At 38.2% G+C, this 13,385-nt stretch overlaps 1 protein-coding gene across 2 annotated transcripts in view; it reads left to right on the forward strand.

Annotated features, from left to right (window-relative positions):
• The window catches only part of MYLK (myosin light chain kinase), a 125,589-nt gene that overhangs the window by 61,087 nt on the left and 51,117 nt on the right, over positions 1-13,385 (forward strand). For both annotated transcript variants that reach the window (XM_042877680.1, XM_042877681.1), the window contains 2 exons: positions 8,761-8,877; positions 10,496-10,585. In XM_042877680.1, coding sequence (XP_042733614.1) covers positions 8,761-8,877; positions 10,496-10,585 — 207 coding nt within the window. The remainder of the gene's footprint in view (positions 1-8,760; positions 8,878-10,495; positions 10,586-13,385) is intronic.

Raw genomic sequence — 13,385 nt, forward strand, 5'->3', positions numbered from 1 at the left:
GAGCCTCTTGGAGTGTCAAATCTTTGGTATTGAGGTAATGCAGAAAGTTGTTTTCCTGACTGAGAGAAGCTGAGTAATTGACTGTTGCAATCCCACAGCTCATATTTGCTTTATGAAATGGTACTATGGTTGACCAGAGAGGTTACAGATTCTCCCTCCTTGGAGGTATTCAGAAATTGTCTAGACATGATTCTGGACAACCTCTTAGCTGGCTCTGCTTGAGCAGGGGGTTGGACTAGAAAATATCCTGAAGGGAGGTCAGAAAACATCCACTTGCCTGGGCTGGGTATGTGGCATGTTCCACCTAGTTGTGTAGACTGGGTGACTCTCTTGATTTATATAACATCACAGAGCTGGCACTTTGTCAGGATGTCCCACCTCAGCATGTTTTCCACTGAGGTGAAGAGTGAAGGTCACCATTGGATGAGGAACCCATTATTTCAGGACAGGTTTTTTTTGCAGGGAACTTCCCAGTCAAGAAACTGTCCTTATGGCTTACCTGCATTATTATACTACTATCATATGTAATTAAATAGGTATGCATGACACTTAAAGTAAGTTTCAATTTTATTACAAGTTGATTTTCTTTTTTCCTATAATTAGGAGCATGTAAGTAGTTGAATAAACTAAGGGAGGAGAGGGAATAATTACAACTACAGATTAGGATTGTGAAATAACAACTTCAGGATGAATATTAGGAAGTATAGCTTGATAGAGAAACGCTCCATATGGATTAGTGTTACAGAAAGTATTTGGACGAGCTTTAAATAGAGCAACAATAAAACTGGATGTAGTGCACAGCAACCCAGTGCCAGTATTCTGTCTTTTGCCCAAAGGCAGATTGGTCAGGCCTGCAGGTGTTATATCCTGCAGTAACAGTGCCTTTGGCCAACCCTGGAGCAACATTTAATGGGCTCAGCAGATAATCCTCTGCAGCATCCTCAGCTGAAAGAGGGTTGAGTCTCTGGAGAAAGAGGGAAATTTAGAGCAAATGGACCTAGCTGAAATTAATGGGCTTAAAACATCCAAAGCAATTTTTTTTTTCTTGTGTACGTTCTCAGTACTCTTCCGTTCCACACCAAAATCCATTGTGAAAGTGGGAATGTGTGTGTTCTCAGCTATTTCAACTGGGGTTTTTTTTTTTGCTGTGCTGCTGTGATGTTTCATGGTCTCTACTAGCTCTCATGTATGGAAAATGACATATGTATATTTTCCAGAGGAGTATCACAGATGAATCACAAAATCACAGAATGGCCAGGGTTGGAATGGACCTCAAGAATCATGAATCTCCAACCCCCCTCCCCCGCCACATGAAGTCTGTGTAGTCAGTTTAGTGATTTTCTGGTAACAAATATATTGTAGATATAAATGCATGAAATTTGGTTTCAGAAACACTTGATAAAACAAGTGACATTTGGCCAAGAAGAGCAGACTTAAAAATGCGCTTGTGTGTGACAAGATAACTGGAAAGGCAAACTAACTACACCATTTATGTGCTAACTTTCCCTGGCACTTAGTTCCTATCTGATACTAAGGCCATTTACCTGTTAATAAAACTTTTTCACATCTCTGGGCTTGAACAGGCTGACACTAAAGTCCTCGTTCAAGGCATTTTAGCCATTAGTGAGCAAGAAAAGCGGGGGATGTTGGCCTACTTCTTTGCCATCAGAACCCAAAGTACAAACACTGGGCTTAGAATAATCACTGATTGTTAAGGTTTTCAGAGAGTGAAAAAAATGCATTCTGCTCCAAAAAAGTCTCATCTTCAAGTATACTGTGTAGCATATGTTTTGTATTATGGTAATTAATCTAGAGTTTGCAATGTACTCATTATTCCAGGATAAAATTTACACTAGCAATTAGAAATCATAATCTAGGCAGCATAATACTGAATGTTTCAATCACAACATATCAGAGAACAATCTCAGTCCTTACAGTTTGCATTTTTGTTATAAATACTTGCTCATTTCCCTTCCAAATAATGTAAATCAGTACTTTTCAGTTCATTAGTTACCCCATTTCTTCTAATAATTCTCACATTAGTATACTGTTGACTGGTTGGCATGGAGTGATTTGTTGCTTAAAGTATCTTCTTTTATGAAGAAGTTGAGCTCTTGCACCATTTTTCTTTCACCAACTTGTCTGAGATGGTAGGAATTAAGTAAGATGATTTTATATTTTTCTTCTTTTAAATATTTGTTGGAGTGTTTATTCTCTTTCTGGGATAAGCACTAATGTTATTGTTGGTGGTTTTTTTTGCCTGTGAAATCTCGAAATGAATGGTCACAGACAAACAAAGGAGCATGCTCATAACTTGGAGCTTCATGCATATATATGGGCAGGTTACATGGTGTACGGTTAAGTGCTAGTTGTTTTTGATATGAGAGAATGTCTTTGTTTGAGGCTATGGGGAGGTTTTTTATTTGGAAGGAAAAAAAAAAAGATTTTAAGAAGGCTGTAGCAAACACTACGTTGGAGTTAGACTTATAAGGACAGAGCAGAACAACAAACTTCCTCACACGGTGAACTCCTCAGAGCAGAACCCATTTTGTTTTAGATTTGCATGGTACTTGCCAGAGTAGTGTCCTGTGCTAGTGTCCTAATGTGACTTTTGGATAGGAAAATCTGGATTGAAATTTTTTACACGGTTAAAGATCAGGTTTAGAACACGAAAGGGAAAGGGCTTTGGGAGCTGACATTCTTTCTAGACTAGAGATTTGAGATGAACAAGTGAATATAAATACAAACTAGCAAACTTTCCATTTTGCTGAGTCACCTTGCTATGCTTGTTTGCCTTTGTATCACATGACTGTATAAATTGAGGAAAAACTACTTAATATAGGCATGGGTGGCAGAAGCACTGTAGCTTAGAAAATGCCCAGTTTGTACTGCTTTATGTTAGATGCTGCAATTTTTAATTGCTCAGTGTCTTGGCAGCATAAAGAGTTGGTAATCCTGTTAGTAGTAATGCCTTAACAACTTTCTCGTGACTTAACATATCTCTTGTCTTCCTATCAGTTGCTCTTGTCGGTGCCATTCTAGCTAGGATCTGCCATGGCTTTTTGGATGTTTTAATTAGTGTTGAGCATGAATTTGGTGTGCAATTAACACATACTGCTGAAAGTAATTGGAATCTGCAGCTTAAAAGGCTTCTTCAAAAAGTTTATGTCTAGGGCAATTGCCTGAGCATCAGTTCTGTTGCAGCTCCGTGCCACAATATTTCTTTCTATACTCTAATTTTTTTCTGAAGCTTCCTTCTTTCAGGAAGACATATAGTGTAGACTGAAATATAGCAGAAGAGATGAATTGTCTATAAGCTCTGGCAATTTACTGCAGTGGATACTTATTCTAAGTGTTTTGGTTTTAGATCTAGAAACAAAGAATTGTCTGTTTACATATTTGAATGTATGTGTTTTCTGCTTCCAGATATTGGTTTCCTTTCTTTGATAGGCTAAAGAGCCCATTTATGCTTGATGCAATGGCTTTGATTCTGTAATAAAGACACTTCTGCCAATTTCTTTTATTTTTCTCAGACTTGATGAGTCAAGCTCCTATTAGCTTTCTCCCAGTAATGCACTTTATCTAGAACTCAGTGGAGTTTTGTTTGGTGATTTTGTGTTGGTTTGTATTGTGTTTTGTTTTTGTCTTTTTAATGCTCCTCTTCATTGTTGTGTGTTGGTTTATTGCCCTATGAAAGAACCAGGTAGCAGAACCACATTTCAGCATCAGTGAGATAGAGGTCATCTTCCCATTGCTGTATTTGCTGGAGATAACTGGTCCTCTTTCTACTGTGTAGTGGAGCTCATATTTGTTACTTCTGTGTTAAACCTTTAAATATCCAAAATAGAGCATCCCTTGTTGCTTGTCATTTCAGTGTCTTAAGCTGTATTACTTGTCATTTCTCTGTCTTAAACCCCACTTCCTTTGAGTGAATAGACTCAGATTGAAAATTAGCTTGTCTGTGAGATATGCTCTATTTTCTCTTTCTCTTTCCATTTCCAACTGTCTTGACATCTGTAAGCTTTTCAACATTTAATGTAGATCTAATTGTACATCACAGATTAAAATACTGAATAGCTTTGGTCCTACAGTCTGGTCACAGAGGAAGTCCACCAAAAAGTGATGATCTCTTATTGTCAGCTTTCCCCAGGTTCATTATTTTGGCAGCTCTAACTCTACCTGCACTTGCAGGTAGAGGTGATCCCTCTACTTCCCCTTTAGTCTGCCTCGGTGAGACCACATCTGGAGAACTGCGTCCAGTTCTGGGCTCGCCAGTTCAAAAAAGACAGGGAACTTCTAGAGGGAGTCCAGCAGAGAGCCACAAAGATGATTAGGGACCTGGAGCATCTCCCCTGCAGGGAAAGGCTGAGCAACCTGGGAATGTTCAGCCTGCAGAAAAGACCAAAGTGGTATCTTCTCAATGTTTGTAAGTATCTAATGAATGGGAGTCAAGTGTATGGGGCAGGCTCTTTTCAATAGTCTTCAGCAACAGGACAAGGGACAATGAGCACAAATTCAAACACAGGAAGTTACATACAAACGTGAGGAAAAGCTTCCTTACTTTGAGAGTTTGGAGCACTACTCTGGAGTTTGAGAGCACTGGAACAGGCTGCACAAGAAGTGGTGGAGTCTCCTTCTGTGGAGATATTCAAAACTGACCTGGACACTTTCTTGTGTGACCTACTCTAGGGAACCTGCTTTAGCAGGGGTGGATTGGACTAGATGATGTCCAGAGGTCCCTTACAACCCCTACAATCCTGTGATTCTGTGAATGCTTTTAATGTATTAAAATAGTATTAATTACTAACAGAAATGTGAGATAACACATATTTCAGTAATGACTAATTACACACATATATTTTGCAGTTAAGTGTGCAGTCTCATGAATAACAAAAATAGGTTTTTCACATAGTTTGAACTCTATCACTTACCAATAATTATATTTAACCATTTTTCTTCTCTGAAACTCTGGTGAGTTTTTTTTACTACTTTGCCTGCTGTCATTCTGATTGTAGCAGTCCTTTCCAGGTAAATCCACTTGCCCTTTTTAAACATGGCTGGGGCAGTAGCACATATTTGCACTTTCCTGCACAGTTAGTGCAGGATTTATTAGAAAATTAACTTTAAAATTAATTAGAAAATTAAAAAAAAATCAATTCATTACAAAATTAACAGCAGTGAACCAAAAAGAGTTCTTCAATAAATTTATTGTGACTCTTAGACATAATTTATTATGGCCTAGTGTTTAATAATATTACTAAAAACTCTATAGTCCTCTTTGTCCTATGCGATACAAGTGAGAAGGTCAAAGTAACTTCAGTTTGTATTAGAGACAGGAGTCAGGACTTAAGCTATCTAGATGCCAGAGCTGGGAATTAGATGCTGAGCTGTTTTTTGTTGGTTTGTATATTTGTTTTATATCTGAAGTTCACTTTCTGCAGAGTATCATGGAAAGAATGCAGAAGCCTAGAGATATTTTAAACTGGTTTGTACTATTTCTGAGCAAGTCAGAAAATCCTTTAATAGCTCAGAATGCGAGGGGAAGGCTTTAAGTATATGAACCAGAGTCTCCAGTAAGCTGTAAGCTTCCATGGCTGCTAAGGTCTATCTACAGCTTCATCAGTTCTGTTAACTGGAAGATCCAAGATGTAACCCCACAGTTTTTGATAGTGTTTTAAAGTCTGTCAGTGAACTGGTTCCTAAAAAAAAAAAAAAAAAAAGTGGAGGGCTACTGGGAAAAAACTGATTGCAAATTTTTTTAGTTGACTGGAGTTTGTGAAGTGCCAGCATTCAGAATTCCAACTGCAGTAATCTTTGAGTTTTCTTACAGTTATGAGAAAATGTGCTCATTTCAGGCCATAAGGAGTTTTTTCAGAGGAAATACCAAATATTTAATCAAAAGACATTTGTCCCTCTAGCCTCAGGAACCCTGCTGTAGGATCATGGAACATTGGACTTCTGGAGAGTTTCCTATCCTTATTAGATCTCATCAAGTTCTGCCAATTTGTTGCTTTTTTTTTTGTTGTTAGTGGTTGTGCTTTTTTGGTTGGTTGCTTAGTTTGTTTGTTCATTTGTTTTTTTGTAGTTTTCTAGGAAAAGATTTCTACAGCCAATTCTGTTCTCTCTCTGCCTCCCCTTGTTCCCCTGTGCCAGATTGGCTAATACCTCGTTGGATCTTTGGCCAATTTCACACTGTTTGGGTAGTTCATAGATTCTAATGCTAGTAGCTAAATAAAGGAGAATAACCCAAATTATCTCATGTCCCTCCTCTACTGAGAGCAGAATGCGACCATTACATCCAGTGCTAGAAACAAGCCCAACGCTCCCAATGTACTTTGTATGTGCTGTTCCCAGGTGATTTCTGGGGAGTATACTGAAGTGAAGGGAAACAGGATTCAGATTATTGCTGCAGGGATGTTGAAGTCAGGAGACAAAGGCAGCCCTTGAAAAATTGGGTTTCTCCTATTCACTAAATGACTTAATTCAAATTAAAGACAAATAAATATTCTTTTGCAGTGGGCAGGACTGAAGTATTTCGCAAGGACTCTCTTTTTAGTGGATCAGACCTTGCTGCCTGGCCTGGCCAATGCTGGGTTCTAAAAGCACAGCTAACAGAGTGCTGAATGCACACAGCAAGTAGAGGATCACCATGAGAAAATCCCAAAATTTAAGATTTTACTATAATAGTGCAGAATGACTTATTGTTAGGCTGGAGACTTTCTGTTGTGTTTCTGCATCAGGAAGTGGTTCTTCTAAGACATTAACTTACATAGCTGCAGCATGCTGTATGGACAACAGTGTAACAATATGAATGCATACAAGTGAGTTCTCCATCACACATCATTGCTTTACAGTCTCTGTTTTTTGGCAAGAGCATTTTTGGGTTATAATATATGACCTCTTCTAAGCATATCATATAGATTTATGCAAATTCTTAGACTGCAAGTTATCATTCATTTCCCCTCCAATTTTCTCTAAGCAGAAGAGCCACCTGAATTTATATTTGCTAGATGCCTGAAAGAATACTTTTCTAATGTCTCTCCTCCATTTGGAACAGAGCTGCAGCTCGTGACATTTTTGGCTCAGCCTAATTCATGAAGATGAGCTGACTCAGGGAAGGCACATGGCTTTTCTCTTCACGCTGTGGTTGGCTGAACACAGCCCTGTGAGTGAGGGGTCAGTGCTCCTGAGAGTTTTCACATTGTTTCTCAGGGGGAAAATTGGCATTATTTAAAGCTTCTTGATTTTGTGGAGAATGAGGAGGAGGGAAACATTCAATTTTTTCCAACACATTGTGTGTCTGGCAAAGCAAATTTATGGAGAATGGTTAGAAAATCTTTTAAAAGATTTGCTTTGAATTATATTATATTATCCAGCTTTACAATGAGGAAAAGTCTGAGTACCAAAAGCCTAATTGCCACATCAGAGCTGCTGCAATCTAGTCTCCAAGAGGAGCCATTAAGCTCCCAATGTTTTTCTAATGCCATCTCCCTCATTACAAGTGATAGAGGTGATGGGGAGCCTGAGATCAGGCACTCTGGAAAGTAGAAGGTAGCCTCCAGTTAATGTAGAAAGAAAGATGGAAATTGAAAACAGATGCTGGGAAATTTCCCTGTGTCTCCAGGCTCTTAGAAAAGGTCTAAGAAAGATAATCTTTACACTCCATCCATCAATTAGGAGAGCCGAGGAAGGTAAATGGAGAAAAAAAGAGAAGGTACTACTGTGGCTGAAATAAATGGAAGGTGGAGGCATTGTGGGCAAGAGAACAACATTGTCTGAAGTGCACAATGTCTCAGGCTGTGTTTAGGGCACAGGTCAGGCTTTCCAGTAAGGAAGGAGAAAGAAAGACAACACTTAATGAGGAATATTTGGAAGCTGAAAGTGTTTTAAGTGAGGTTTTCCTTGGGAAGCAAAGCACATAGTTGTTTCAAGTAATGCAAGTGAACGTAAGGAATTAGGTGAACCACAGTTCTCTTTCCTTGTCTCCAACCAGTGGGAACATCTTCTGTTTTGGTTCACAGAGTTTTATTTTTTAAGAGGAAATGTATTTCCCTTGGGTCATACCAGACTCCCTTTGGTAACTACCGAGCTTATGTCGCATCCTGTTTCTACATACCCATTGAAGTCAGATGCTGCTTTTTAGTTTCAAATGGAATGAGTTTGTTGCAATGACAAATTCGATTGCTGATTTTATGTTGGACTTTTTAACAAACGCTTTACAATATCAGATGATCATTCTTGGATGAATTCAGGCAGAACAAAATGGCTCTCAGTTCCATTTTTAAACTTGGCCAGCAAGCTAACATTCTACTTTCAAACATGGATGCTTATGAGAGTGCTAGAGATAAGGCTGAATCAAAATATTACAGACAGTTCATGGACATCCTCTTCTTTAGATATTTGCACTGCTAGCATTTTTGAGAAATAAAAAAGTGAGGAGTCCTTTCCTCTGCTATAAGACAAAGAACATTAGCAGAGATTCTGCTCTGAGTCTTTTCTACCATTATCCATTAACCTCTTCAGTGCTGCAGAGACAGCTTTGAGAATCTTGGGGAACAGTGATGTGTATTCATGTGGTTTTATTTTATTTCAGCATTAATGAAGTTCTGACTCTGATGTTAAATTATTAAGGTCAACACATCTTTTTCTATCAGTTAATATCAACTGTAGGAAAAGATTGATTGGTTTCATGCATTCTGTTCATTTTGTGGACTGCATCATGATGTCTCTCTTATTTGGACTCTCTTTCTATTGTATTAGGGACACTGTGTTCACTAACCATTGAGAAGGTCATGCCTGAAGATGGGGGAGAATACAAATGCATAGCAGAGAATGCAGCAGGAAAAGCAGAATGTGTTTGCAAAGTGCTTGTGGAAGGTAAGTAGTTTCCTGGATACAGAAAAATCCTCTTTGATTTCATCCTTCCCTCCCTTTCTTTCCCAGTACCAGCCTTTATGAACCACATACACAAAAAGTATCTCTGCCCACTTCTTCTCTCAGCTTTTCAGTCTATACAGAAATTGGGTAAGTTCCATAAAGGAGCACGAGCAGAGACAATACAGACCCAAGGGCTCTCTTTGCTTTGTGGAATAATCTATATTCTCCTGCTGCTCTCTGTATTTCACAAGGATTGTAGAGCTGGACTTGATTGTGAGCTATATGCATTCTTTAAAAACATATAAGAATTCAGAGTGGAAGCCTGGCTACTATTCTGTCTCAACTCTACTACTTATGGCTTCTCACTTCTTTTCAGTCCTTTGTTTTTTTCTAGTGTAAGGAAGGAAATATAAATTAATTAGCATCTCAATCACTTGTGCATGCCAAGTTTAGAAGATGGATAATTTGCTAACAGGGGAATGCCACTGGATAGTCCATGTCCGTGACTGGCAGAGGGGAAGGATAGCAGGTTTTTTTTAAATTAGAATTGTGATCTAAAACAGCAACTCAGATTGCTCCTTTCTACTCAGTGTGCTGTCAGCTTCCCAGATGATGATTTTTAGATTCCAGAAATAATGTTTAATTTCATTATATCTATTTTGTTCCCATGGACTCAAATTATGTCTGAGGAATATTTGACTTCAGTAATCAAAATAGTTATGGGACAAATCTGTAGAATCTTAAGTGTCTGGATTCAAACCTAGCACAGCCTTCTCTTAATTGTTTGGTAGGAGATTCTGTCTTTCTCCATTAACTTTTTAGAGAACAGTTTTCACGCTCCGGTACCTAGATGACTCAAATGGGTGCTTCCATAAAGTTTATGCTACCTTTTCTCCAGAAACAAAATTTTGAACAGCCATCTCCTGTACAAATAATTTGAAAGGTGAATATTTGAAAGCTATAAGCTGATAGAGCTATTGATGCAGTCAGAATTCTGAATTGGGATCTTTCTTCTGAAAAGAAATGTTGAGATCAAGCAGTCTAACAAGTGATGCTCATTAGAATTTGTTACCTGAAATGCACTGTGTGGGATAACCTTCATGAAAAACATTTGCATCTTCTACTCATGTGTCTGTATCGTATGGGAACATACAGGGGAAATGCTGATTTTCAAAGCGTGCTAGTCTATAGAGTTCACATAGATAATGGAATAGAAGAATGACATGAAAGAGATTCTTTAGGGTGAAATAATGCTTCAAAGATGCCTTGGATTCCCTGTTTCCCTGCCATGTCTAAAGCAATTTTATGCAAATTGTGCTTAACTTTTATGCAAAAAGTTCTGTTGAGTCCAAATGGTCCCACTAGCTTTGATGGTGCCTCTTTTTTAGCTGTTCTCTCAGGCTCTCAGTGCAATTGGTCCCATACAGGGATTCTCCCTGTCTGCTCCCTCTTCATTTAGGAATGTGACATTCTTCAGCAAGTTTGTGCAGAAAAGCTTGCTTGAAAAAAATAAAGGCCAGTGATTTCCTCTAACCCTGCAGAAATATAAAAACAGACAGCTCTTTCATTATTGTTTTTTTAAATAGAATTTGTATTTTATTATGTGCTTTCATTGTAGATGCCTCATCCACAAAGGCCGCAAAGGTTGCTGAGAAAAAGACCAAGAAGCCTAAGACCACACTTCCCCCTGTGCTGTCAACAGAAAGCAGTAAGTGACAGAGATTTTAATTATTTCCTTCTTAGTGGAAACAAACGAGTGCTTTGGGATTCCACAGTCATACCCTTCTGTTTGCAGGCGTAGTATTAGGAGTTTGTTCTGCTCCTTTACCCTCTGCACATAAGGCTTATGAAGTGTGTTTCTGTCTTGTGGGGATTAGAAGTAAGAGGTAAAACCATGAGTTCAGATCCAGCCCACTCAGTTCTCAGTTTTTTATAATGATGCAATAAACTTATGACACAGATTTCTTTTTGGCTGCTTACCAAGGAGCAGAGAAATTCTCAAGTGGTTTGCCTGCAGTCATGTTGCATCCAGTGTAGACAGTATATTGTTTTACCATCGTAGGTAGGGTATCTTTGCTGAATCATCTTGTAACATGAGATTTTTTTGAATTAGAAATTTCTACTACTGCTTTTGATATGAGTGCTCGTAGTATGGAAATGTCTATCTCAGATGTCAATGTGAGTTCCTAAAAAAGACATAAAGACAGAATTCTAATGGAAAATGAAATACTTAATCCTGCTGTGTTCTCCTCTCAAAATAAAAGAAAAACAAAACTTTATAATGTGATTTTCCAGCATGGAGCATTTTCTGCTTTATTTAGTAGCAGTCAGGATTCAGTGCAATTTTGTATTTGTTGATGATCACAGGTAATAACTGTGCTTCTGGAATTGTTGTCTTACGTATAGCTGTGCCCTGGGTTAAGCTGTTTCTTAGTTGCTTGCTGAGCTTTACAACTTTTCCCTTCTACATGTCATTTAGGATTTTGTGAAGGATCACACCAACATGCTCCAAACATGGTCCACCTCTGTACCTGAGCTTGAAATGCTGTAAATTATAGGAATTAAGCACAACCTTTTTTTTTTTTTTTTTTTCTTAGATATGAAAGAAAGGATTTTAAAGCCATTCAAAGCTCCACAGGATAGTGTTTTGAATAGTGTTTTGTGTGTACATACATTTCACAGAATCTCAGAAAGGTTGAAGTTGGAAGAGACCTCTGGGTCCATCTGGTCCAACTTCTGCACAAGCAGGGACACCCAGAGCAGAGTGCCCAGGGCCCTGCCTAGGGGGCTTTTGAAGCTCTCCAAGGAGGAGACTTCACAACATCTCTGGGCAACCTGTGTCAGTGCTCCATCATATGCACTGCACAGAAGTGCTTCCTGATGGTCAGAGGGAACTTGTTTTCCAATTTGTGCCCCATGCCTCTTGTCCAGCCCCTGTGCACCACTGATAAGAGCCTGGCTTCATCTTCTTTGCACCTTCCTGTCAGCTATTTATAGGCACTGATACAATCTCAATCAGCCACTCCCCGCAGTTTCTTCTCATCCTTCCAGCAGTGTTATCAATTGCAGCTTCCCTGGGAGAAAGCGTGAGTAGGAATTAAATCAAAATACGTGGATAATGCCCTGATCCACATCCTAATAGATTCACTGCTTGTCTTGCTGTGGATGGAAATCGGATAGGAGGAGTAGAACAGAAGTTTGTAATTCTGGATTTAGTAATAAATGGGAAGTCAATGGGAACATTGAAATAATGATGACTGTTGTTCTTAAGAATTCCCTTTTTTTCAAAATGCCTTTAAAGCATCTTTCCTGTTGCACTGAAAACATTGAGAAAACCAGAGAGAATGTTGGCCTTTGCAAGAGTTTTTGGAAAACATAAAAATAAAAAATAAAAAAGATGCATATTTACTTTTAAAAGGATTTGGTTGCAGAGATTCCATGGGTATTTTCTAACATCTCATCCTCAGTCTCTGGAAGACTGCCTGAAATGAGCAAAATATACAAAACTGATCCAGTATACTTCATATTTTCAATATGAACTGAAATCCCTTTCAGATATAGAGAAGTTCCTTATCTGAAAGAGAGTGGGCATAACAATTCAGTTTTTGTACATCTTTGCCCGTTCTTTCCAAAAGAAATCACAATCTAATAAGCAGATAAATTTTTACTAAGTGCTCTTCTAGTCTTTGTTGCCACATCAACTCATCACCAGTCCTAATGGCAAGTAAAATGGAAGGAATTACATGGAAGAAATAGCAAGGAAAGATATCCTAGCAATGCCACTGAATAAAATCTGTATTTTGACTGTTTCAGTTCTAAACCTCCCACCTGTTTCTTTGAATAGATTTTGGAGAAATAAAGACATTACATAGCAGAGATTAAATAGACTGAGAATGTTTAGTTTTAAAATATATTACTGAAAAGGAATATGGTAAAATGTGTAAAATGATGAACAGCACTGATCTCCTGTGCCAAGCATGGAAAAGAGCAAGAAATGCCATTTCTGGTTGAATTCAGAAATGACATGCCATTAAATTCAGGGTCCACTTCACAAATCTGTAAATGGTTTGCTTTATGTATTCTTCCTGGATTTATAAGATTGAATTCTATGAAGTCACAGCAGTATATACTGTATGGGTATAGAAGCTGTACACTCTATGACATCTTCAGAAATCCTTCTCAGGAAAAATATTCCACATTATCTATTTTCTATAAGAAAATAAAAGTCAAATTTCATATGGTGAGCATCTATGTCAACATTTCCTCCTTTTGGATATCTTATAAGAGATTCCAAGATTTTTGCCCTGGTAGGAGCCTTCAGGAAATCTAATGGATATTAATTAACTTTTAGTTCCTGACAGTGAAGGTCAAAATGCTTCTCTTTCTGAAAGAGAATGAATATTATTGGCTTATTCATCTGTAGACATTTTCTCACTGTGAAAATTGTTGCTGCCTCATTGACTGTACTATAATAGGAAGAAACAGCATCCCAGTAATTGCAGCCAAGA

The sequence above is a fragment of the Lagopus leucura genome, unplaced genomic scaffold (genome assembly GCF_019238085.1).
Source record: "Lagopus leucura isolate 7727_CA_CO unplaced genomic scaffold, USGS_WTPT01 Super-Scaffold_100019, whole genome shotgun sequence".
NCBI classification, from domain to species: Eukaryota; Metazoa; Chordata; class Aves; order Galliformes; family Phasianidae; genus Lagopus; species Lagopus leucura.